The 27,054-nt window shown below is 41.1% G+C and overlaps 1 protein-coding gene across 4 annotated transcripts in view; it reads right to left on the minus strand.

The window, feature by feature from the left end:
• Positions 1–27,054, minus strand: part of LOC106052623 (uncharacterized) — a 67,181-nt gene extending 40,127 nt beyond the window's left edge. For all 4 annotated transcript variants that reach the window (XM_056022823.1, XM_056022822.1, XM_056022821.1 and 1 more), the window contains exons 1-2: positions 26,921–27,054; positions 17,365–17,708 (exon numbers count right to left, since the gene is read on the minus strand). In XM_056022823.1, the coding sequence (XP_055878798.1) occupies positions 17,365–17,708; positions 26,921–27,016 (440 nt within the window). In that variant the 5' untranslated portion in view covers positions 27,017–27,054. The remainder of the gene's footprint in view (positions 1–17,364; positions 17,709–26,920) is intronic.

The following is a 27,054-nucleotide window of genomic DNA, read 5'->3' on the forward strand; positions in this document are numbered from 1 at the left end:
ACACATCTACACATTTTCTACGATTTCTCTCTTTCACAAACACACCTGAGTAACACAGTATAGAAACTGATGTGAGTGGGCTAGTTAGATCCTGGATACAAGCAATAAGGGAACACGGGCCCCAGTCTAGATGCACTGATCTCAAGTCGATCAGCACACTGTTAATCAGGGCGCTACAATCAATTCGATCTTGGCTTATTTTCATTTTTGATCAGGACACTGTTATCTATTTACTGTATTTATCAATTAGACCAAGCCAAAGTTACCATTCCTTCAAACAGCACACCCCCAACTTATTTATTTATAAACACCCGTAGGACGTAATCATCATCTGTTTTTGAAGTAACGTCTGTATTTCATAAGATAAGATTATACTGTCCCATGGTTCCAAGCAAATAATTTTCTCCCTATATTTTAAAACAACATCTTGTAAAGAATGAAGACATATCAATTATAACAATCACACAGGTAGATTTCCATGCTTTTACAAAGCCTTTGTCTGTCTGTCTGTCCGTCTGTCTGTCACAACTTTTGTTACATGTTAGCTCTCCCACTTCCCCTCCTAGAAAGTAGGAGCTAGTTGAAACTTTATATAATTATTCATAGGTCCCAACAAACTATGAATCAATAAAAAAAAATAAAAATTTATTAATGGTAACTTAGTTTCATATTAATGGAAATAAATCTTACAGTTTTGATATATATATATATATATATATATATATATATATATATATATATCACATGGCTTTGAATATACAGTTCTTCCTCATAGATTTTTTTTTTTAAAGTATTTTTATATTTTGTCAGTTTGTCTTACTAATTTTTGAGTTTGTCAATCTCGTGTTTGTGTTTGCAATGTTATCACAGCGCCTGGAGACTACGTTCTGTTTGTTAACAACGATTTATAAATTAAATTATTATTCAATTATTATTATTACTGCGCGCTATTGATTAGACGCGTCTTGAACTTGTTTTCCTATAGGCCAAGACACAAGCATACTCAAGCAACTCTAAGGGAGAAAACTGGTGATAAACAGGAATCAGCTTATCGTCTGAAAGTGCTCCCCCACCCCCCAAATGTGACGTCTACAAAGTAAGACAATGGAAAGAAAGACCAGCAATGAGATGTCAGTGCACGTGAAGTCACCCACTCCGGCTGGTGACATGCAACGACCTGTAGATCTTCGATCAATTGCTGTGACTGTTGCTGTGACTGTTGCTGTGACTGTTGATGTGACTGTTGCTGTGACTGTTGCTGTGACTGGAGTGTTGCTTTGACTGTTGCTGTGACTGTTGCTGTGACTGAGGTGTTGCTGTGACTGTTGCTGTGACTGTTGCTGTGACTGGAGTGTTGCTGTGACTGTTGCTGTGACTGTTGCTGTGACTGGAGTGTTGCTGTGACTGGAGTGTTGCTTTGACTGTTGCTGTGACTGTTGCTGTGACTGAGGTGTTGCTGTGACTGTTGCTGTGACTGTTGCTGTGACTGGAGTGTTGCTTTGACTGTTGCTGTGACTGTTGCTGTGACTGAGGTGTTGCTTTGACTGTTGCTGTGACTGTTGCTGTGACTGGAGTGTTGCTTTGACTGTTGCTGTGACTGTTGCTGTGACTGAGGTGTTGCTGTGACTGTTGCTGTGACTGGAGTGTTGCTGTGACTGGGGTGTTGATGTGACTGTTGCTGTGACTGGAGTGTTGCTGTGACTGTTGCTGTGACTGGGGTGTTGCCGTGACTGTTGCTGTGACTGGGGTGTTGCTGTGACTGTTGCTGTGACTGGAGTGTTGCTTTGACTGTTGCTGTGACTGTTGCTGTGACTGAGGTGTTGCTGTGACTGTTGCTGTGACTGGAGTGTTGCTGTGACTGTTGCTGTGACTGGGGTGTTGATGTGACTGTTGCTGTGACTGGAGTGTTGCTGTGACTGTTGCTGTGACTGGGGTGTTGCCGTGACTGTTGCTGTGACTGGGGTGTTGCTGTGACTGTTGCTGTGACTGGAGTGTTGCTTTGACTGTTGCTGTGACTGTTGCTGTGACTGAGGTGTTGCTGTGACTGTTGCTGTGACTGGAGTGTTGCTGTGACTGTTGCTGTGACTGGGGTGTTGATGTGACTGTTGCTGTGACTGGAGTGTTGCTGTGACTGTTGCTGTGACTGGGGTGTTGCTGTGACTGTTGCTGTGACTGGGGTGTTGCCGTGACTGTTGCTGTGACTGTGACTGTTGCTGTGACTGGGGTGTTGCCGTGACTGTTGCTGTGACTGGGGGTGTTGCTGTGACTGTTGCTGTGACTGGGGTGTTGCCGTGACTGTTGCTGTGACTTGGGGTGTTGCTGTGACTGGGGTGTTGCCGTGACTGTTGCTGTGACTGGGGGTGTTGCTGTGACTGTTGCTGTGGCTGGGGGTGTTGCTGTGACTGTTGCTGTGACTGTGGTGTTGCTGTGACTGGGGTATTGCTATGACTGGGGTGTTGCTGTGACTGTTGCTGTGACTGGGGTGTTGCCGTGACTTGCTGTGACTGGGGGTGTTGCTGTGACTGAGGTGTTGCTGTGACTGTTGCTGTGACTGGGGTGTTGCTGTGACTGTTGTGTTGCTGTGACTGTTGCTGTGACTGGGATGTTGCTGTGACTGTTGCTGTGACTGGGATGTTGCTGTGACTGGGGTGTTGCTGCGACTATTGCTGTGACTGGGGGTGTTGCTGTGACTGTTGCTGTGACTGGGGTGTTGCTGTGATCGCAAACTGCGACTTTCAGTAGTGTAGAATTTCACATCGCAAACACAGACATTGAGGAAATGAAACTCCACAGTGGCAGAGAGTAAATCAAGAGAGGAAAGATCAATGAGACATCAGCAACTAGTCAGCAGTTTTAATTAATACCAAGCTTAGATTTAAAAAAAAAACACAATATAAACACACAAAAAAGTTAAAAAATAAAATCTTCACACTTACAACTATATAGATCTTTAGTCTAGAAGTTATGTCCCTTATTCTATACACTAAAGCTTCATAACCAGGCAAGGTTTATTTCTCCAGCTTAATAGAGGAATATTTCGTTTGCAAATAGTTACGTAGTAAGCTTTCGACGTCATAACTCATTTCATCAATACGCATTAAATGTGTATTGTTGCTTACAGGCAGTCTTTTCATGATATCAGTAGCCGATTTGTGTAAAACAGTTTTTAAAACTTTTTTTTTTTACCTGCTTAAATGAGATCCACTATCGTAGATCCCCATTTACATCTCCCATTTACATTCCCCATTTACATCCCCCTTTTACATTCCCCATTTACATTCCCCATATACATCTCCCATGTTATCTTTTCTTTTCCTTGGACCCCTTGGAAGTCTTCAAAGATCCCTGGGATCTATATAGACCATTTCGGGAATCTGATCTAGACCTTTCAATGCTAATCTATTAAAAAGAATAACATACGTTTTTAATACTAATCGAAAAAATAGACTTACAATATTAGTCTATAAGCAAACTCCCCCCACCATCAACCTGTTTTTTAGTGTATTGAGTGGCTAAAAAATCCCGAAATTCAAAATCCAGGACCCCAGGTTCAGAAGCCAAGCGCTTAACCACTCAGCCACCGTGCTCCCCCCCCCACTCCCAGCAAAACATCGGATGGGGGGCCAATTGTTCACTCAGTCCGAATACAATCAAACTGTCAGAGTGTTCATGTTTTGAATGGAACATTTCAACATTCTCGTATCCAAATGCAAATGGGGTTAGAGGACACGCTAAATAGTAGAATAGCTCAATGGATAATCAGTAGGAAAATGATCGATCTATACAAGACACAGATGTCACATTGCAAGAGGAATTGTTCTGATTAAGTACTAATGAAGAGCTTAACGTACAATTGAGCAGACGACATCAGCTCTTCTGCAAACAGATTATACCTGATACGTATCAGACGTTATGGAACATTACCAGAAAGTTTTGATTTTTTTTTTCATCTTCATATTTAGCGGGAAAAGGTTTCAGCAAGGTGCCAACCTTCTAATAAAAAACAAAACAAAACTGGACATCACTAAACTAGAAGTTTGAATGTTCAACTTCACTCGTAGCCCAACCGTGACAATTTATTATCAAATCAGCTCACGAATAGGCGTTTTAGTTTTAGAATCCATGTAAATCTAATAGGCCTACTTATTAACACCTGTTTCGTGTTTATTGGAATTGTGTTTATATAAATACATTAATTATTATTTATATTAATAGACAAATAAAAAACCATTGAAATAAATACATATAAGTTGACAATTTTTATAAAATTCCCAATTTCCGAATGCTGGAAAACATGGCAAGGGGTCTACGAGACAGAAAAATTGGGAACCATTGGTCTAGAATATGATATGCTATATGATTGCATGACGCATAGGACGTATTGTTTTAAAAGTAACGTCTGTATTATTATATAAGATAATAGTCTAGATTCTAGATCTAATCTGTAGACCTGTAATCACGAAGAATGGCTAGTATATTTAAGATAAAGACACATCTTTGCGAGTGGACATTCATTGTTGCGTGTAGCTCTGTCAAGAAGAGATTCATGTTTAACTAATGTCCCTTAGGAGGAGACACCGACTCACTTCTGCTGTTTATTCAATTACACTTACTTCCCTTTGAGTGCTTAGATGTTTAAACGTAGTGCACAATCAGATCTAGTTCAAGCATGGGCGTGGCCAGGATGTTTTTCGGTATTGAAAGCCAACAAAATGCATATTCTGAGGTTCATTATCCTGCTATTAAAAAGTTTTAGTTCAAAAACCTAATCTGCTATTCTTATTTACTTAGATCCTTCCGCGCCGTTCGGCGCATTGGGCGGCAAGCTGCTTCCACAAAAATCTATCACTGGCAATGTCTGAAGCCTCTTTCCACCTGCTCTGAGGACTTCCATGAAAGTGTGGCGCCATTTTGTCGGAGAACATGTCCCGCAAACTTCATGCGACGCTCTGTCACAACCTTACCAAGGGGTCGACTCCCAGTTCGGCATAGGATTTCCTTAATTAAGACCTGATCTTTATAACTGACTCCTAAAATCCGTCTTAGCCATGTTTGTTGAGTAACATTTAGTCTTTTTCAATTTCAGCAGATGACTATTCACTGCACTTTATTTAATGGAACCCAGCCACTGGTAAAAATTTGTAACTTAGATTTAATATCGAAAGGGGAAATTTTATCGTCAAAATCATCTGTTGGGGGGCTTTAAACTGAAATGGAGTTTTTTTAACAAATTAAAAAAAAAAACTTAGCTACGCTCATAGAATTTGGTGAGTGTAGTTTGCTTTAGAATAATAATGAAGAGAGAGGTTTTCAACCTCAAAACTCTCTGTAGGGGGGTTTTAAACTCAAAACCATCTGGAGGGGTTTTAAACTTTGAAAAAAGTCCTCAAAAAGTCCTCTAGGGGAGGGGATTTTTACTCAAAACTCCCCTTGGCTTGGCTACGCTCATAGAATTTTTAGTGTGTAATTTGCTTTTTTTTTTTATATTGAAGAGGTTTTTTTTTTTTTAGCTTCAAGCGCCGCTGGAGGGGGTTTAAACTCAAAACCCCTTTGGCTAAGCTCATAGCATTTTGAGTGCGTAATTTGCTTCTTTTTATATTGAAGAGCTTTTAGCTTCAACCCCCGCTGAAATATATGCTTTCTAAGATACATAGCTTATCAATAATTTCCGTTTCTGTACGCCAGATACACCCTAAATATCCCATTAAGAACAGTAATCCTTATTTTCACTTGACAGCGGGTAAAAATCTGGCCAAAGGAAGACAATGAGTGCACAACTCAAACAAAGAGTTCATTGGTTCCCCAAGTCACGTGGTACAGCCATCATTGCCAAGGAAACGCCGAGATGAAAAACAAAAAGTAAGAAACAAGAGATGGAAAGAAAAAAAAAAGGGAGGGGGGGAATTGTAAGGTGAAACTACCCCAAAAAAAAAAAACCCATTACAAAGCAAAGCTTACAGTTACAACAGATCGTCTGCTACCCGCCACACTCCCACTGTTCAGTCCCTTCACCACCACCACAGTACGAAAGAAAAAAAAAAAAGTCGCTGGCCAGCTCTGCCGGTGAATACAGATGGATCTATGATGGGAGACAACTTTAATGGAACAGCTTATCCGAAAACTCTCTCTCTCTCTCTCTCGCTCCTTATCTCTATTAGAAACACTTTAAAATGGCGATGGTAAAAAACTTTATTACTCCCTGATTGGTAAGCACCTCTTGATTAATTCATTTTTTTCTTTCAAAATGGCGACAACCCATTTCTTGTACATTTTGGCTCCGTCTTTTCAAATCGCGCCCAATATTTGTTTCTAATGGATTTTCGAAGCACTCAATGACACTTTCTACACCTGCTCCACTGAACGGCAATGGATCTCATTCACCAACCGTAAACAAACGACATTTAGTCACGTGATCTTATTGATAAAACAAATGGGGGAAAAAAACTGTCACGTGACAACCATCGTGAATTAAACATGAGATCGTAAACTGTATAGAAGAGATAGAGCACCACGTGGCTAAATGTTGTTTGTTTACGATTGGTGAATGAGGTCCTTTCGTATCGAAAGTTCCGCTTTAGGGCTTTTGGTGGAAGTAACAGCCCACGCAAGAATGCCGCAGGATTCGCATGTGACCCCCTCCCCCCCCCCCCCACACACACACACTGTCGCCGACCCACTCATCCGACAGACCGAAAAATTGTAAAACAATAATTCGTCCAAATGACGCCCGCCGAAAAGTAATTAGACACGCCGCGATTCTACGGAGATGGTGATACACATGTTTGCAAACAACCACCCGCGCTATTGTTTCTTTCTAAAAATGTACCTCTTTTCTGTAATATATTGTAACGAATCTCACTATCCAGGCTCTCTGCAAACTGCACCATACACCACCAACTTAAAGAACTTGACAACTCAGGGCTCCAAAATAACGTAAAGGTTTAATGTCCATAAATAACAGCCAATACTGTACAATTGGCAGCACGTAGAACAGTACAAATAGCTCTGCGATAACAAATATCTCTCCGATAACACCGTTCCGCCGTATCAAGTCTTGCACTGGCCTCTCCGTCTCGTTCCGGGCTTGCACTGGGTTCAACAGTTCGGGACTGACTTCACACACTTGGGCTCGTTGTGTCGGACTCGATCACAGACCAAGATCAAGACGCCGTTCGTCTCAACTGTACTTGACAGTACTCCGCACTGAACCGTCGTAATGCTCCGTACAGAACCACACAGTTGAACTGTGCTGTAGTCGACCGTGTTCTGAACTCCTGTCGTGAACCCGCTTTCTGAACCGTCTTGACTGCGTCACCTCCGCTCTTATATAGGGTCCCTACTGGCCTTCTCGAACCGGACAGAACGCCGCTCGACGTTTCTAGGTGGTCAGATGACTACAACTCTCGTGACGCTCCTGAGCTCTGTTCACGTCGGCGATCCTTCCCGAACCGCCGTGTTGACACTCGTCTCGGCTGATCGTCGTAACTCGTCACGGTTGACCGCTTGTCTAGCGCTGGCCTGGGGCGATTATCGTCGGCTGACTACACACACACCACTACCCCCATCTGTGCCACCACCAGGTTTATAACAATATATAGATACATGATATAATATGAAGTGCCTGCACGAGACATTTTCAAGGAAATGCGCAGCCAAGGGAGCGTATGCTGTCGAGTTTGCGACCATGGAATATTTGATATCTTATCTTATCTTATCTTATATAATACAGACGTTACTTCAGAAAAGAAGATGATTACGTCCTACGCGTCACGCATTCAGTCATGCATATTAACCAATGACTTAATCTCTGCCAAGTCACTGGTTTTCCTGGCTGGCTCAGGGCAACCCATTCCATGCTCTAATAGCACTAGGGAAGAAGGAGTATTTGTACAAATTTGTCCTGGCATATGGGACGAGGAATGTGCCCGCATCTTTGTGTCTTTCAGAGTATTTTATTAAATTTTGTTTTTGTATTTGAAGATTATGGTTCAGTGTTTTATGTATAGTTGCTACTTTACTTTTGAGTCTTTTGAGATATTGTCTGTCACGCTAAATATGCTTTTGGTCAGAAGGGAAGGGTTTGACAAAAGTAGGCTGAAAATATATCTGTAAAAAAGTACAACCTAGATGACCAACGTATCTTCAAGTTGAGATCTTGATCTGTCGTGTACACAGGTCCGCCTGACTGGCAGGAAAGAATATTCAAAAAAGAGGGCCAGGATTTAATATGGTTTCTAGAAAGATCTTTTTTTTTTCAATACTAGAAAAGAGATATCCAGACTCGTATCGGGGTCAGTTCAAACGAAGTCGTACGGCCAGTCTACTTGTACTTGTGATAGTTGTACTGATATTCATCCATTGTATTTGTGTGATTTCTGATTTATCTCAACGTTTAGACTTATGCAGAGGTCGAGATTTTATTCTATGGAGTCAATTTCAAACCATGAAAACTCAAGTTCAAGTTGTGCCACTTCGGTCTGGAAATAAACTTCCTCTTCTTCTTCATCGTTCTCATTGTTATGTTGGAGTGTTCATATGACTAGACAAATCCATGAGATGAACTGCGCAGTGGTTTCCAAATCAGGGAGCTCTCCATATAGTTTTCTTTCTATTGGGGTGATTTGGGGCCAATGTCTTATACGGGCCTCTTGGTAAAGAGAGCAGTTTTGGAGGACGTGGTCGGCATTTTCTGGTGATACTCCACATGGGCAGATTTCACTGGTTCCAATTTTGAGCTTCCGGTACATGTGTTGTCGCATTCTGTTGTGTCCGGTCCTGAGTCGAAAGATTAGACGTTGGTCTTGTCGGGATAGCTTATAAATAAACGAATCCACGCGCGTGTTCATGTATGTAGTGGCAAAGTGATCCAAATACAAGCAAGTTTACAAAGAATCGGCCCCGGAGTGGTCCACTCAGGCAGGCTTCAATAGTTTCAGCATATATATCAGAGGCTATGAACAACACACTATCAACAACTACCACCCTATCTCCATCCATACACAAGGAAGAGACGTGCCCGTGTCCAAAGTGTTGTCGATATTATTGTATTGTTAGACCGACTGACCACATGATACCACAGCGGGTACGGACATACATTCATGTTATTATTATTAACATTTTGATTGCATTGTTAATATTCATAGACATTAAATCAGCGGTTCTCAACCTTTTAAGCTCGGCGACCTCTTCTTACAACCACCCACTCTGCCGCGAGCCCCCCCCCCCCCGCACACACACATACAGCAATAGAAGAATAGACAATAACAATCCATTTTTTTCGATGGTCTTTGGCGACCCCTGGCAAACTGTCATTAGACCCACAGGGGGGTCGCGACCCACAGGTTGAGAACCCCTGCATTAAATGAACTGTTCCTTATAAAGATATGGTTCAGCGTGAGCCTGGCCTATCAGCCCTATCGGATGTTATTGAATGGGCGCTAAAAAAAAAATCTTTAAAAAAGTAACAACGCCATATTTATATATAGGTCTAGATATTATTTCTTATGTACGGGTAATGTACGTAACACGACTATCTGATGAAGAAAGTGCCCCTCGACCCCCCCCCCTTTTTTTTTTCCCTCCGAAAACCAACTGCTAGCCTGGCAGGCTGTCGTTGAACTTTCAAAGAGTTTGTTGACGTCAGTGAAGTAAACAGTTCTCTATTCAGTGCACACTTTTGCCGCGTGGTTTGGCGGACGTCCTCAGTGTATCGATTACCAGCCCTCAGGATAACTCCAGACCCAGGCAGATAATTACCCAGATGTCATTGCGCCATAAAGGAAGTAGACAAACATACAAGAGGAAATAATAATTTAGCAGACGAGAATCGTATTTAGGACAATCGTGGCAAGATTTCCTAGCTGTAGGGCCATCTAGAATACATCACAAACGAATAATTACTTAAATGAACGCAAAGAGATGAGAAAAAGGAAGTTTTATTGTAAATATGTCTCACGACTACCGCTGTATACGTATACATGTTTCTAAAATTGTAAGATAGATGGGGTTCCGTAAGGTTGTTATCGCCTGAAGTGCTACTGGATATAAGCACTCCACTTCCAATGAATGTCTTAAATGGCCTCTGAAAACCAGTTCAACTTCTGGAATTCACCCGTGGCTCAGATATTGGGCTCGGCGGAACTGACAGGAGAAGCGGCAAAGGCGTGTAAGCTTCGGGCAGAGGGGGGGGGGGGCTCGCGTGGCTACCCGCCTAGGAGAAGGAAAACTCTGAATCCAAACCCCTGCTGCCTGGCGGCTATACCCAAAGATGGAAAAGGCTTCGGGGTGTCTATGCACGCCATCAGGTAACTAGATCTCTCTCTGTGGCATTTTACGTCTCGAGAGACGATCTTCTTGTGTGACTAAAGAGGCCAATCTTTGATACACAGCTGCGCTCACAGGTTGGGCATATGTAATCACCAGGCGCCGTTGCATTTAGATCTATGTACACCATCAAAAAGCTACACCTATCATGTGACCTACGTACACCATCAAAAAGCTACACCTATCATGTGACCTATGTACACCATCAAAAAGCTACACCTATCATGTGACCTACGTACACCATCAAAAAGCTACACCTATCATGTGACCTATGTACACCATCAAAAAGCTACACCTATCATGTGACCTATGTACACCATCAAAAAGCTACACCTATCATGTGACCTATGTACACCATCAGATAATCACATATATCAAGATTTCTGTACAGTATAACAATGTAAGTATCAGCATGATAAGTCCATGTGCCCTTAGACATTCACGCCATTGTTTATCTAAGCATGTGTGCATTTAGACATGCTAAGATAGCAGCTAACTAGGCCCGTGTACGTTTGTCCATCTGACATTGCAAACCAGGGGCGGACTGGGTGTCGAAATCGGCCCGGGCATTTCTATACAATCCGGCCAACAACCAGTATATCATATGATGGGCATCTAATTCTAGGCCTACCTGGCATCAAAGTCATTATGTTAAGTTTGATAATGTATCGATACGTATATATACGGTGCGCTCTAAATCTTTATAGAAATATAGGCATTTGCCCGCAGGGCCGGTCTTAGGCCACTGCAGCCTATGCGGTCGCAGTGGGCCCCGCGCTTTCATAGGCCCCGCGCTAATTCAGAGTGTAATTATTAAATTGCAAGATATATACGAAAAACTCATGAAAATCTCCTGAATTTATTAAAATCTCCTGAAAACTCTTTAAAATCTCCAGAAAAAATAGACAAAATTGTCATTTGTTGTTGTCATTAATTGCGGAAAACGCCAATCCTACGCGTGATAATAGGAAAAAAAGGCATTGTCACCTTTCATGTAATAATCAAGGGAATTTATACCTTAATCGGAAGTTCCAATACTTTATTTACTTTTATAGTCACTAACATATAAATATGCCATTGGTTACAAGGTTCGTAAAGTACAGATCGCAATTTTTAACTTAGTGAAGTCGATTTTTTTCCCTGAGACAAAATCTTAATTTTCACTTATTATCCTTATTCCCACACAGACTAGGCCCCGCGCAATCAGTTTCGCATAGGGCCCCGCAATTGCTAGGACCGGCCCTGTTTGCCCAGATGCCCATATAGCCAGTCCGATCCTGTGGCGGCAAACCACCATCTCGCTGGATCTATGTACCACGCGCCAGATTTGAATTTGTCGTCTGCTACCACTGGGATCTTTTGTGCCCAGCACGAGGATTTGATTTGATTTTTGATTTGAGGCACATCGGCACAGTTTAGGCCATGTCGTGCCTGCAGTCCCTTAAGGACTACTCTCTCTCTCTCTCTAAACAACAAGGGCCAGATTCTATACAGTCATATCATTAAAATCAAGGTCTATTCACAGTTAAAATAGTAAAGGTAGTAAAAATTTAATTATTTTGGTAAAAATCTAATGTAAATAGTGCATGTCCACAAACTCATAAATCAGATCTTCGTAGATAGCCCCACTTCCCGGATAAAGCCCAGTACCTTCCCAGGGTCGACATTATCAAATAGTGCTTTTAAATTAGTGGCTCTAAAATATTTCTCCCTGACATCCTGGTATCTGGGGCAATCAACGAGGATATGTTCCACGGTGAGGCGAGAGTCACAGTACTCACAAAGTGGGGGCTGCCCAGCCTGAGGATATAAAACACGTGCACCAAGGTCTAGGTCAACTTTATTCGGATCTGCTGGAACAATAGGACAGCATGGAACAATACAAGCATGGGTTTCTGTCTCTTACGTTCAAGTGTGAGCGTGAGACCGGCCAATGAGGATGTGCTATGTTGCAACAGGCGACTACAGCTCCCTCTATTGTCAATTGCATCACTCAATAGCGTTGCAGCTCAGTCTAAAATTACACTTGTAATTGGTTACGACAGGCACGATTTCACATCGATAAGCTAGTTTTGATTAAATTTAAAACAACGAAATGTTCCCATGTCAATGGTAGAATTAATAAAAAAAAAAATACGTAACTGATGCTGACATTCAACTTTCTTTCAACTTGTTTATGGTGTAGGATAATTTGAATATACAATCGACTAAAAAAATGAGAAAATACAGAAGCAAAAACAATGGGACTGGGATAGTTTAGAACAGTGTTTCCCAAACTGTGTTCCACGGAACCCTAGTGTTCCGCGAGGCCTTAATAGCTGTGAACCACTGGAATAATTAACCTGTAGGCCACACCATGAATGAATCTCTCTAAAAAAATAAGCAAAGTGTTCCGCTGAATACTCAGAATGTGCGAAGTGTTCCGATAAGGGAAAAGTTTGGGAACCACTGGTCTAGAACAATGACCACTCGGTCAGGAGTCTTCTCTCAATTTCATGACCTATTACAAAGGTCATAGTTTGCATGACAATTTTAAACATCAAGCATTGGATTTAAACAAAAGACAAGGCAGAAAAAAACAAACATTTGGTGTTCGTTTAACAAGACCTTAAGAAAAGCGGCTTAGCGAATAAAGGCGGCTTAGCGAAAAAAAGGCGTCTTAGCGAACACAGGCGGCTTAGCGAATAAAGGCGTCTTAGCGAACACAGGCGGCTTAGCGAATAAAGGCGTCTTAGCGAACACAGGCGGCTTAGCGAATAAAGGCGTCTTAGCGAACACAGGCGGCTTAGCGAATAAAGGCGTCTTAGCGAACACAGGCGGCTTAGCGAATAAAGGCGTCTTAGCGAACACAGGCGGCTTAGCGAATAAAGGCGTCTTAGCGAACACGGGCGGCTTAGCGAACACAGGCGGCATAACGAAGTGATACTGACAATAATTGTTTCCCGTGTTCGAAGGTAAATATAAAAATGCCGGAAATTTCAAGCTACAAATCGTCGCGAACATGTGCAACCAACCATCATGTGTGTCCTGGTTCCATGAAATCAATCCATATACAACTATATACAACAAATATTCATCTCAAACAATGGTCGTGTACCAGTTCTTTCCAAACAGAAACTAAATATACCATGATCACGTTTTTCAATTTCCAGGAAGTGAGAACCTTCAAGGTCAAGCATCTAAGATTATCTCCCCTACTGTCTCCGAACTATAAATACATTTTTAGAAGTGATGCCGTTTTCGAAAAGTGCTTCCGGTGACCTCGCTGGCACGTGTACCTTTACTTAGTCAAACATTGCTGACTAGGCTTTGGCCTGTCTCTGCCCCTCACAGGCCAAAGCACAAGAGTTCAAGACTGTTACAAGGGTGCAAGTCAATGCTGTAACGGGTGTTGATTATCATGAATAATAACAAGACTCTGGATATAAATTATAAGACATGGAAATCAGCTGTTTAATCTAACGCCATCTTGGTTGACAACCAACAGTTACAAGGGATGTTACTCCCAAACACCGAGTGGTGCAACCTATATAAAACACACATCAACAACGGGGACAGTACATTCCGAGGCCGAGCGTTACGTACCAAGGGCCTCTAACCACCACAACCATCTGTCGTCTGCTAACTAGCATTGCTAATTAATAACAGACAGCGTTTGAGTCCAGCGTTCACAGGCTGAAAATAAGGTCACGTGATTGACTGTAGCTGTGTAGTTGGGTCCCCGGGGGGAAAGAGACAAGTCTTCACAGTGGGCCTGTACACTAACATGCTGTGGTCAGTAGAGACCAATAGACCAATCACGTCATAAGTCTGTACAAGTGACAAATCTCAATTCATATCGCCTCGGCGTGCTTTGGAAGTGGAATAATATTTAATGTAAAAAAAAAAAAAGTAGGACATTTGGGGACCTCCATCCTAGCTACGCCACTGTTTATTGGAATTGGAATTCAACATACCTGACACTTGTCCCAGGTCCTAGTCTTTCCTTACTTCAGTCGATCAAAAAGTCTACACAGATTTGTTTCGTTTCTAGGTTACAACTAGATAGTAAATAGACATTTTGTTTACTAGATTAAAACAATTTCAGTTGACCCATTTTATTTTAAAATACCAGCTTCTTGCTAAATATTAGGTAAATATATGGGATTTTTATACTCAAGTTAATCACAGTTGTCTTCCCTTTGCTTACATTTTGATTTTTAAGTTCCGGTTTGCGTTCTTAAGAAACAAAATACAAAAAGAGAGAGAGTGAGAAAGATGAGATAAAGCAATATGGAGACATATAGGGGAAATATAATGGACCCTATGAAGACCGTAAGAAAATAACAAAGAATGTGTGTGAACTAAATAGATAAAATGTCGAAGACGCTACATTCAAAGATCATCGTTGCCAACTACATTCAAAGATTGTAGCTGCCAACTACATTCAAAGATCATTGCTGCCAACTACATTCAAAGATCATTGCTGCCAACTACATTCAAAGTTCATTGTTGCCAACTACATTCAAAGATCATTGCTGCCAACTACATTCAAAGCCCATTGTTGCCAACTACATTCAAAGCCCATTGTTGCCAACTACATTCAAAGATCATTGCTGCCAACTACATTCAAAGATCATTGCTGCCAACTACATTCAAAGATCATTGTTGCCAACTACATTCAAAGATCATTGCTGCCAACTACATTCAAAGATCATTGCTGCCAACTACATTCAAAGCCCATTGTTGCCAACTACATTCAAAGCCCATTGTTGCCAACTACATTCAAAGATCATTGCTGCCAACTACATTCAAAGATCATTGCTGCCAACTACATTCAAAGATCATTGCTGCCAACTACATTCAAAGATCATTGCTGCCAACTACATTCAAAGATCATTGTTGCCAACTACATTCAAAGATCATTGTTGCCAACTACATTCAAAGATCATAGCTGCCAACTAAATTATAAATACTTTGAGCAACAAACTTAAAGGTTTAGAACTTTGATTTAGCAAAGGACAAAACAAAATATTCTATGTCTTCTAAAATATTAGTTTAGCAACACTTCTATAGACCGGATACACCATTTATGACAGTCCCCCCAAGCATACATAAAATATACATAGTAGAACTACAACACAGTAGGAGACGCCCTGAAGCTAATGGAAGTCTACAAGATTACAAAACGAGTCCACAAGGGCAGAGGCTTAGCAAAATGTCCGTCCACTACGATGAAAGAATACAATACGTGATTGGCTCCGCCACTAGAGAAACCCGGAGGTTGAGTTTGACAAAGAAAAAAAAAAGAAAAAAAAACTAATCAAGTACTCCTGATACCTGAATATAACGGTACATTTACAATTAGATTATTATTTCTATGTGGTTTTCTGTTTTGTCAATAGATAGGATATATATGTACAAAATTTACGGTTTTTTCTTGGTCTTCGGAGAAACAATTCAGAAACAAGTGCATCTTAGAAAACTTTTAGCTGTTTCTCGCTCAGTTGAGGGGACAGCGATACCTAAACAAGGGAGAGAACAACCATACCCATACAAGGGAGAGAACAACCATACCCATACAAGGGAGAGAACAACCATACCTACAGATTGGACGCTAAAGTAAATTTAGTAAACATTTTATGAATTGTAATTCACAGTCAACATTTTTGTTCATTTAAGTTTCCCCGTGAGTCCCTTATGGTCTGATGCCCGTCCGCAGTGAACCCCTTTCAATCATGGTTGCTACGCCGCTGGCAATGGGAACCTCATTTCTCCCAGGGTGTCTATTCACAGATTACACTGGTCTCAGGGTCATTGCTGTGAATGTGATGTAGGTGTGAAGGTTGGTGTGAAACACGATGTGTGAAAACGTCTACCACGAGTTTAGTCCCCTGGATAGTCCTCTTTACTATCTTACGCCATTTTGGTCTTGGTCTAAACATCGATAGAACACCACCAGCTCTTCGGTCATTCAGTTAGGTACTTTCTGAACAGGCTACACACATCTAGTACAACACATCAATTATTTGATGACAGTAAAAGTTGTATGTAGGTCAGCGTGACGGTGCAACAGCTTTTATTGTTGTTGTTGACATCCGGTCTAACAGCCTGTTGTTTATATGCGTAATAATCAACAACTAGGGAATGAAATGAAAGTTTAAACCGAGCCAATAGTGAGCATGTGGGCGTGTGCCTGAGTGTCATTGATTGACATTTATAATCACGTGATTAATGTCCATTTTACAATGTGATGGAGAGGGGGGGGGGGGTGAGAAGATGTACTTTTTACAAAGGACATAAGTCAAATTAGTTATGTACTAGAGATGTGAGGTCAACTTAGTTATGTACTAGAGATGTGAAGTCAAATTAGTTATGAACTAGAGATGTGGAGTCAAATTAGTTATGTACTAGAGATGTGAAGTCAAATTAGTTATGTACTAGAGATGTGAAGTCAAATTAGTTATGTACTAGAGATGTGAAGTCAAATTAGTTATGTACTAGAGATGTGAGGTCAAATTAGTTATGTACTAGAGATGTGAAGTCAAATTATTTATGTACTAGAGATGTGAGGTCAAATTAGTTATGTACTAGAGATGTGAGGTCAAATTAGTTATGTACTAGAGATGTGAGGTCAAATTAGTTATGTACTAGAGATGTGAGGTCAAATTAGTTATGTACTAGAGATGTGAAGTCAAATTAGTTATGTACTAGAGATGTGAAGTCAAATTAGTTATGTACTAGAGATGTGAAGTCAAATTAGTTATGTACTAGAGATGTGAGGTCAAATTAGTTATGTACTAGAGATGTGAAGTCGAATCTGTTGTGTACTAGAGAAGTGAAGAAAAGAAATTAGCACTGTCCCAGGGTCTGTTACATCTGTTACTACCACTTTGTCAGTCACTAAGTCTTCACGTATGGTACTGGCATGTGTCATTCATGTCTATTACTGAGCCAGTCATGTCAGGCACTGCCACTATATCCATCATTCAACTATGTCAGTCACACATGACACTATTACTTTGTCTTAAAGTTGAACACTGGCACGGGGCAAGCACTTACCATCTGTTGAGCAAAAAGTTAAACCACTCGGCTGTCTCGTTCTGGCGAAAGGCCCGCTTCCGGTAGAGCACCGCCTCCTCGTTGCTGAGATGCTGGCTGATGATCTTACTGATCTTGGCCCTCCAGACCACGAAGAGGACGGCGATGCTGATGAAGACCCACAGGAAGGAGAAGTCAAAGTAGCCCAGGAGCCAGGCCAGGGCCACGGTGGCCGCCACCAGGATGTACATGCCCACGAAACTGGTCACGGCCTTCTTGGACTCTTCCGTCAGCTTCTGGGCCTCTGGGGAGGAGAGACTGCCGTTGGGGGCAGTCATCTTCTCGGAGAGCCCTCTCTGCACAGCCTGCATGGGGAGAGAAAAGACAGGACAGTTAGAAATGGGTCAAGGAGCGCAAAACAATATATATATATATATATATATATATATATATATATATATATATATATATATATATATACAGATCTATAAATAGCTCGATAAAAATCACGTGATAAAGTGACGTTAGAGTAGATTCTCTATAGCAGCGGTTCTCAACCTTTTATGCTCGGGGCCCCCACTTTACAATCCCCCACTCTGCGGCGACCCCACACACACACACGTAACAATCCATATTTTCCATGGTCTTAGGCGACCCCTGGCAAATCGACAATCGACCCCCAAATGGGTCGCGACCCACAGGTTGAGAACCCCTGCTCTATAGAAAGCTTAATGAAGTAAGAAATAAACTGAAATTAGGTCTAAGGTTAGAGGTGTCAAGTAAGCCTGACAATAATAATTTAATTACAATGTGATACCTAGAGCCAGCATATGATCCTACAATATTAAATGGATATGATATGATCCCTATAATTTTAACTGGATAGATTTCTTAAAAGTTATTATCCTATAATTTTAACAAGAGAAGACTAGAATTTTTAAAAGGATACAATCCTAGAACGGGGGGGGGGGGCGTATTTGGTAAATGATTAATTACAGAAAGTGAATTGAAAAAAAGTCAGAATTTACAAACATCTAGACAACTATTGCCAGTTGTTTTTTTTTTTGTTTTTTTTCAAGTACTAATCGCATAACTTAGTCAAAATACGCCGATCAATGACTGTCCAGCACGCTATAAGACAGGGGGGTGGGGGGTGGGGTGCGTGACAGGCATCTTGATTGACGCAAATACTGTGTCATCCTTCTTACCAGATTTCCCGCTTCTACTCCAAAACAAGGCCGGGTGATTATGTGGGGACAAAAAACTGATGAAGAAAAAAAAATCGTGTGTGTGTGACGTGTGCATTACAAACATTTCAAACCAGTTTGCCAGTCATCGAGGTCAAGTCTGTGACCTACATGCAAGCTGAGAACGAGTTCAGAGATCATTCATTTAAGAAATTCGATTGCCGCATGTGTTTCAAAAATTATGATCGTACATCTTGCATTTGGAACCATTGTCAAGCAGACAATCTATATGTGAATATCTTTCCTTCCCATAATATTTACACACACAAAAAAACAACAACATGCCAGCTAAGAGTTTATTATTGTTAATGCTTGCGTCAACTCATAATTATATCCTTTGATATTGTTTTACAACCGTTGTTACAGCTTATTGCTTCTTTGTGGTTCTGTTAGACCAGTGATTCCCAAAGTTATTCCTTAACGGAATACTTCGCACATTAAGAGTATTTAGCGGAACACTTTGCTTATTTTGTAAGAGAGATTAATTCACGTCGTGGCCTGCTAGTTAATGATTCACGTCATCCTCCCTACTTTGCTCTATACCTCAGAAACGTGGACAGTGTACAGTAAACATGCAAAAAAACTGAACCACTTCCACATGACATGTCTGAGAAAAAATACTGACATGCCAAAAGGCAAGACAAAATACCAGATACTAAAGTTCTTCGAACAGCGTGTCTGCAAAGCATCCACACAATCCTGATGCAGTCCCAGCTGCGATGGGCAGGACACGTCTACAGAATGGAAGGCCACCGCATCCCTAAACGACTCTTGTATGGCCAGCTAAGCGAAGGAAAGCGCTCGCAAGGTGGTCAAAGAAAGCGCTTCTGGGACACCCTCAAAGCTTCTCTGAAGGCGTTCAGCATAGACCCAGGCACCTGGGAGACAGAGGCACATGACAGAGCATCATGGCGTCGCGCTGTGAAAACTGGCGCACAGGTTGCTGAGGAAAAAAGACTAACGCTGGCAGAAGAAAAACGCCAGAGAAGAAAAGCAAAGGCAAACGACACTAGCTCCAGCTGGAATAACCTGCCCAGTGTGCGGCCGAACATTCCGGGCCTCACATAGGTCTCACCAGCCACACGAGGAGGCACAAAACCCCAGTGCAAAGCCCTCAGCCCCCTGGATGACAAAGTGGTCATCATCGAACCACGATGGACGAACTATATAATTATTCACGTAGTTCGTGGAACGCCTATTCTGGCCTCGCGCAACCCTAGGGTTCTGCGGACACACAGTTTGAGAAACACTGTGTTAGATCATCGTCAGACGTCACCTATTTTTGTTTCCATCCGCCTCGAGTCTCGAGGGGACGGGCAGACAATTTCGCAAACAAATTACTTTAATATCAAATGTGATTCCTTTGATGATTAACTCCCTTGTTTGTTGATTCCTATTTGGCACAACGAAGACGTTTCATTTTCATTGTATGTGCAGACGACATGCCAGATTTTTTCCAGAAGGCGACAAGAAAGTACAACCTTTACAAAATAAATGTCGTGAATCGTCTGCAAAAGATGGTGAGCCATCCTGACATCAATTACCGGACTTGACATGACCAGCTATGTCGTAATGGGAAAGAATATCCCAAGTGAGTTTAGTAGTCTACTGCCCAATTTAACAAAAAAGGATTCTCACCAAAAGATTTTTTTTTCAAAGTTTTTTACAAGACAGTTACTAGTCAAAATACTACAGCAGCGGCGACCTTATCTTCTTATCTTATATAATAGAGACGTTACTTTAAAAAAAGAAGATGATTACGTCCTAAGCGTCAGGCATTTAGTCATGCATGTTAACCAATGACTTAAATTCTGCTAAGTCACTGGTTTTCCTGGCTATCTCAGGCAACCCATTCCATGCTCTAATAGCACTAGGGAAGAAGGAGCATTTGTACACATTTGTCCTAGCATATGGAACGAGGAATGTGCCTTTATCTTTGTGTCTTTCAGAGTATTTTATTAGATTTTGTTTTTGTATTTGAAGAGTATGGTTCAGTGTTTTATGTATAATTGCTACTTTACTTTTAAGTCTTCTATCCTGAAGGCTTTCTAAATTTAGTAATTTTTACTAAAGGTGTTACTCTAGTCAAATGTGAATATTCGTTTGTTATGAATCTCACTGCTCTATTTTGTGTCTGTTCTAGTTTCGTAATGCTTTCTTGAGGTGAGGGGTCCTATAGAGACATTGTAAGGTGAAGTTCAGTCCATCAGACAAATAAGTGTCTCGTCTGCTACAACACATCTATCTATCTATATAATTCTCTTCTTCCCTCAACAGCTTAAACGAGAAGAAGTAAAGGAAAGATCACTCTCTTATTTCTGCGGATAGTCCACGAGAAAACAAGAGGGGGGGGGGGGGCAGAACACGTAGTCACACAGTAGCAGGGCCGGACCGTTGTAACCAAGAAATATCAAATTTTTTTTTTGTTTTATTTCTACCTTACGTTAAAAGGGAGGGGGGACAAGTAATCTACTCTATAGTAACTATCGAGGCGACAGAGCACGCTCAAGAATTTGGACACCATGAAAAGATCACTCTTTCATTTTTGCAAGTCGGACGGAGGGAGTTATCCTAGGTAATTTAAGAGGTGAAAAAGAAAAAAAAAAGGGGGGGGGGAGGAAGTAGTATTCATCCGTCACTAAATAGCAGGGCCAGACTTAACCATTGTAGAGCCCTATGCGAAACGGATTACGCTGGGCCAAGTTTGGGTAGGGATACGAAAATTAAGAGTTTGCATTAAAAAATGAATTCGACTTTGCATTTTATTCATTCTTTACTACGTACAGAATTACTTTACGAGCCTTGCGTGTAGCGAAGTCATACAGTACATCATAAAAATTCTGTTTCCTACATAGCTCACGCTCAATAGCAAGAATTACCAAATGTTTTAATCTATCTACGAGAATTGTTGATCTCAAATAATTCTTCATTAGTTTGAGGCGCGAGAAGCTTCTTTCACTAAATTCCACTATTGCGGGTATTGCGTAATGCCGTTTTTTTTATCGCGCGTAGGATTGGCGTTTTCCATATTGAATGACACCCCAAAATGACAATTTTCGTGTATATATTTCAGGAGATTTGTATGAGTTTTCAAAAAAGATTTTAATAATTTCCGGATATTTCCAGGACTTTTTCGTATATTTTGCAATTTCAGGATATTTCCAGGACCTGCTGTTAAATCGACAGGAGGCCGCGGGAAATCTGTTATAAGTTATATAATGGTTTAATTTAATCATTTATACACCTAAAATTAGCGCGGGCCCTATAAAAGTGCGGGGCCCACTGCGGTCGCATAGGCTGCAGTGGCCTGAGGTCGGCCCTGCAAAATAGCGGCGTATACTACGCCGCCGGTCGACGAATACTTATGTAATGTACCAAACCTTTATAGACTGAATCATGGTGTGGAGCATTGCTTTCAGAATGATTTCCTGAGCGTTAAGTTAGTCTAAAATCAAGCTGCCAATGGTAGATAGCAAATTAGGCTCTACGTACGTTAGTTTTCTTTTAAAAAAACAAGGCCTTCATGTAAGCATTTGAGGCGGGCAAGCCCGTCAGCGTTAGGGTATGATGATATATAGTTTATATACACTTACGGATTATGTGGTCACATACATGACTCTCGTCCAAAGCCCGACGTACTAATGCCCGCCTCTGATTATAGCACTAAAAAGTAGTGGTTTATATTTCATTAAATAGCAATGTTACAAAACTTATATCAAGTCTGTCTGTCTGGTAGAAAACTTGTTCACGTTATTAACACCCCCCACCCCCACTTCCCATTCTCGGATCAAGTTGAAACTTTGCACAATTCTTTATTGTCGAAGATGAATCATGATGCATGTTTTTAATCAATCCTTCATCACAGGTTTTGTTTCGTTTTAATTGTTCTTTCAGAAAAGTTTTTTTTTTTTAATAATTTCCCACCTATTCTTGTCTGTGTTGTTTTTAAATTACAACTTTATATCAATATTTCTGCTGCAGTGCCACTTCTTCTAGCCAGCTTTTAGCTGCTGAGCTGTCAGCTCATTTGCAGAGTGCAGTGCCAATGAAAAAAGAACTGACCCATCCGTGCTGACACACGTATAAAAAAAAAATAACGTTGGTATATGGTACTATTGAGTAATGGTCACTGATCAATACAGTCGTCCGCCAATTTGATACTTCACTAACAAATAAGGGTCAGCTTCACACATACACACATCAATGAAGCACTCTTAGCCTGAAGTCCATCTATTCTTAGCCTGTAGTCCATCTATTCTTCGTCTGCAGTCCATCTATTCTTAGCCTGCAGTCCATCTATTCTTAGCCTGCAGTCCATCTATTCTTCGCCTGCAGTCCATCTATTCTTAGCCTGCAGTCCATCTATTCTTAGCCTGCAGTCCATCTATTCTTAGCCTGCAGTCCATCTATTCTTAACCTGTAGTCCATCTATTCTTAGCCTGTAGTCCATCTATTCTTAGCCTGTAGTCCATCTATTCTTAGCCTCTTTCATTTTATCCCCACTTGGAAACTACCGAAATGAGCCATACAAGTCATACAGTACTACAAATGAACGTAGCAGTGTGTACAGAAGCAGGGCCGGCATTAGGGCCACTGAAACCTATGCGGACAATACTACGCGCAATAAAAAAAAAACGTCGATGTCAGCTTTCATTTAATAAGAATGTAATGCAAAAACGAATTTATTTTCTGATATGAAATCTTAATTTTTACTTGTTATCCTTATCCCTACCCAGACTGGGCCCCGCGCAACCCATTTCGCACAGGGCCCCGCAATGGACCTCCTTCACCAATCGTAAACAAACAACATTTAGCCACGTGATAATATTGGTAAAACAATGAAAAAAAAAACGGTCACGTGACAGCCTGTGTGTATTACGTAATTTGTATAGAAGAGATAGAGAACCATGTGTCTAAATGTTGTTTGTTTACGATTGGTGAATGAGGTCCATTGTTAGGGCCGGCCCTGACTAGAAGCTATAAGAAGAAATGGCAAGCGGCGTCGTTTTGAAAGAAAGTAGAAAGTCCCCCCCCCCCCTCCACCCAATGAAAGATACATCACAGCAATCTTTCATAAGATAAACTTATTGGCTATCCTCACACATCTAAACCTTTTTTAAAACATGAATATCAGGTATTACTGACAGACAAGAGCGGTAGACTCGTTAACATATATTACACTCAATAGAGGCCTTGAACTATAAGAAAGTGAGGGTCAAGGCCAGTTCATCACTATCAGAAGAATGGCTGAAGGATTCCCACCATATCACAGCTTCGTCAAATCATTGTTAAATACTGTTTACATTTCAGTTTTTTGTTTGTTTGTTTTTTATTTATTTATTCATGCCATTCTTGTTCTTCGTAATTATCCAAAGCGTTGAGACTAAGACCCTTGCAACTCTAGGCCTATGGAAGATTGCCTCCTTTTGCCTGTCTGAACAAACTTCTGTCGAGGAAAACAGATTCACATTAGTATTTCCCTATTACCGATGGCTTGTATCCCAAGACGCGCGGGTCAGAAGCGAGGCCAAAGGCCGAGCACACTGCGGAAACTTCCCCCATATCCCTTCTCTTTACCACATCAGCCGTGCAGGCATACGCCATGAAAACGGCGATTTGAGGAACGGCGTGTGGATAGTGACATGTTTGTTGGGGCTTTAGTCCATCCCCCCAAAAGTGTGTGTGTGGGGGGGGGGAGTTCCGTTTTGCTTCCCTATTGATATAATAGCCTCCTCTAACGTCCGCTTCCACCCGAGCGCCACGTTGAGGCGGCGAAGTGCTGCCCGGGAGGGAGAGAGACAGTGAGATAAGAAAAGCAAAAGATCATGACCTCCACTCACAGTTAACCCAAAATATAATCAAGCGCCCCCCCCCCCCCTCTCTCATACACACACGAGGTGTCCCCAGTACTCGTTCGAGAGCTGTCACTGTGTTGGGTCTGTGTGGACCATAAACAAAGATGACGCAGTTTAGTGACGATTCGCAGGGCAAGTAGTTGGCCAATAGCCGATACAAGGAAGTTCAAGGTCATGTATAACCTCGTTTTGTTAATATTCTATTTACTTCCTTAAAGCTGCCACAATGGACGGTTTTGGCTACTTAACAATAATATGAAAAGGTCTCGATTATCTTATCAACAAAATGGCTACAGTCAGTTTTGCGAGATAGTTAATCTTAGATATTTTTTTTTAAACTAAGTTTTAGTTTTGAAAAGCTCTCAAAGATCACCGGTATTGTCTACACACTTCTGTACAGTGGCGTAGCAAGGTGCCCGTGGGCCCGAGAATGTGATGCCGACTCCCCTTCCTCTACAGTTAGTGTGCCCCTAAGTGTGATAACAAATCGAGTCATATTCTCCTATCAATACATTTACAACAAATCAGTCCAATGCAGGTACTACCATGTACAGGTATACAAGTGTTATTACGCTCAATTTAGCCCTTGGAAAGCAAGTGTCATCACACTCCATGCGTGTAGGTCTTTTAAAAGTTACAAACGGCTGTCACGTGACCAAGTCAACAAACATTTGATTGGTTCCTTTCTTATTGTAAACATTTACAAAATATTTCTATGTGAGCGCTGTTGAACACTGACACAAATATCGTCAAGCAGGCGTTGAAAGGGAAGCAGACGATAGCAGGCAGCGTATATATAGAAACTGAAGTACAGCGCACGATGTGGTGGACTCGCTAGTGGCCACTAAAACATCCAAGGCGGTCTCCGGAAATTGGACAGAAAGGCAGAAACAAAAGGCATATAGTTATAATACTTCAAGTGACAAGAGTGTTAACTCCACAGTCAGCAATGTTCCAGAATCAGGGCCGGCCTTAAGCATAGGCAAACTAGGCAGCAGCATAGAGTCTAAGATTGGTAGGGGCCTAGCACAGGACTCGATTTTTTTTTGTATTAGAGAAGAAATAGCGGAACTTGTCCGCTATGTTATTGTTGAAGTACATTAGGTTTTTATAAAATTCTTAATTTGATTTTTTTTTCGCAATTTATTTTTTCTATTTCGTATAGGGCCACCATATTCACTTCGCCTAGGGCCTCCAATTATCTAAGGCCGGCCCTGCCAGAATGCACCAAAACGTCATTTCAGAATAAATAGACATCACCAAGCCAGTGAGAACTGGACAGCGACAGTCTAGTAGCAGCCTAAAACTAAGAATATTTTAAAGAACTTTAATTAAAAAAGGATTAATCAATGAAAACATCTAGACCAGAATTTTATATATTATATCTAGACTGGTTTGAGTTTGAGTTTTTGGCGCATCGGCACAATTTATAATTGACAAAGTGCACTGAATACTTTGTTAATTTTATACTTGACGACGCGCACTGGATTTAATCTATTATATCAAACTAACGAGTAAGTGGAACAATGTACTTTGATCACTTTTCAAACAAACCCACACACACATTGGTTTCTAAATCCTAATTATATAAATTTGATCTTTAACATTGTTTTGAGCCGTTTCTCCCCTAGGTGACTGAGGCCATATTTTTTATATGCTTCGATAAACTATTACAAAGACAAACTTCATCCATCAAATGGGCAAGGTCTGGGTGTGTGGCTTAAGCCGCTTGGCTATCTATCAGGAGGGCTCGAGTTCGAGTCGAGTTGCGTTAGCTGAGCTAAACGCAGCACGGAAACCTTCTCCCTAATACCCCTCAGCCCACCTCCACATATTGAAGAGGACAAACTCTATATACAAAACCATTTTTCAATGTACCCCACAACATTTTTTACAAAGCTTATATCAACTCACTCTGTCGGTCTGGTAAAAAAAAGTTTGAATATGTTTTTTGTTTTCTCTCCCATTTCCCATTCTCGGACCAAGTTGAAACTTGGCACGATTGTTCATTGGACCAGACATGACAAGAATCAATAAAATAAATTCACCAATGTTCGGAATTAAATAGTTGGTGTACTATCGAAATAAGGGGAATAAATGCTTCATAATGAGAGATGTGGATGTATATATGGATTTTATCCCCTTATTACGTTTTGACACGTTTTTTCACACTTCCCATTCTTGGATCAAGTTTAAATTTCGCATAATTATTATACACGAATCAATACAAAAAAATAACCAATTAGTTAATAACTTAGTACTAATTAATAAATTTTGTTTTGTATAGCAGAAAGGGAGCTAAACCCTTTCACTTTCAGATAAATGGCAGTAATTAGCGGCTCTTTCAGTTAGATAAGCTTTGCTTTTGAAAAAAGTATTCTTTTTTCCTACTGCTTGTTTAAATATTCATTATTGAGACACAGACTTTACACAGTACATCTCTAGCCCAAATATAAACCTAAAAATGACTTCTACCTCATGGAGCGACGCCCTGAGAACAGAGTTAATTTTTCTTTTCAAAAGTCCAGGTTTCATATTGAACGAAATCTTGGGTTTATCCTTCCAGCTCATTATCCTCGCCTCACGAACAGAAGAGTTCCACACGTCAA

Source organism: Biomphalaria glabrata, chromosome 3 (assembly GCF_947242115.1).
Source record: "Biomphalaria glabrata chromosome 3, xgBioGlab47.1, whole genome shotgun sequence".
In the NCBI taxonomy this organism is placed as follows: Eukaryota; Metazoa; Mollusca; class Gastropoda; family Planorbidae; genus Biomphalaria; species Biomphalaria glabrata.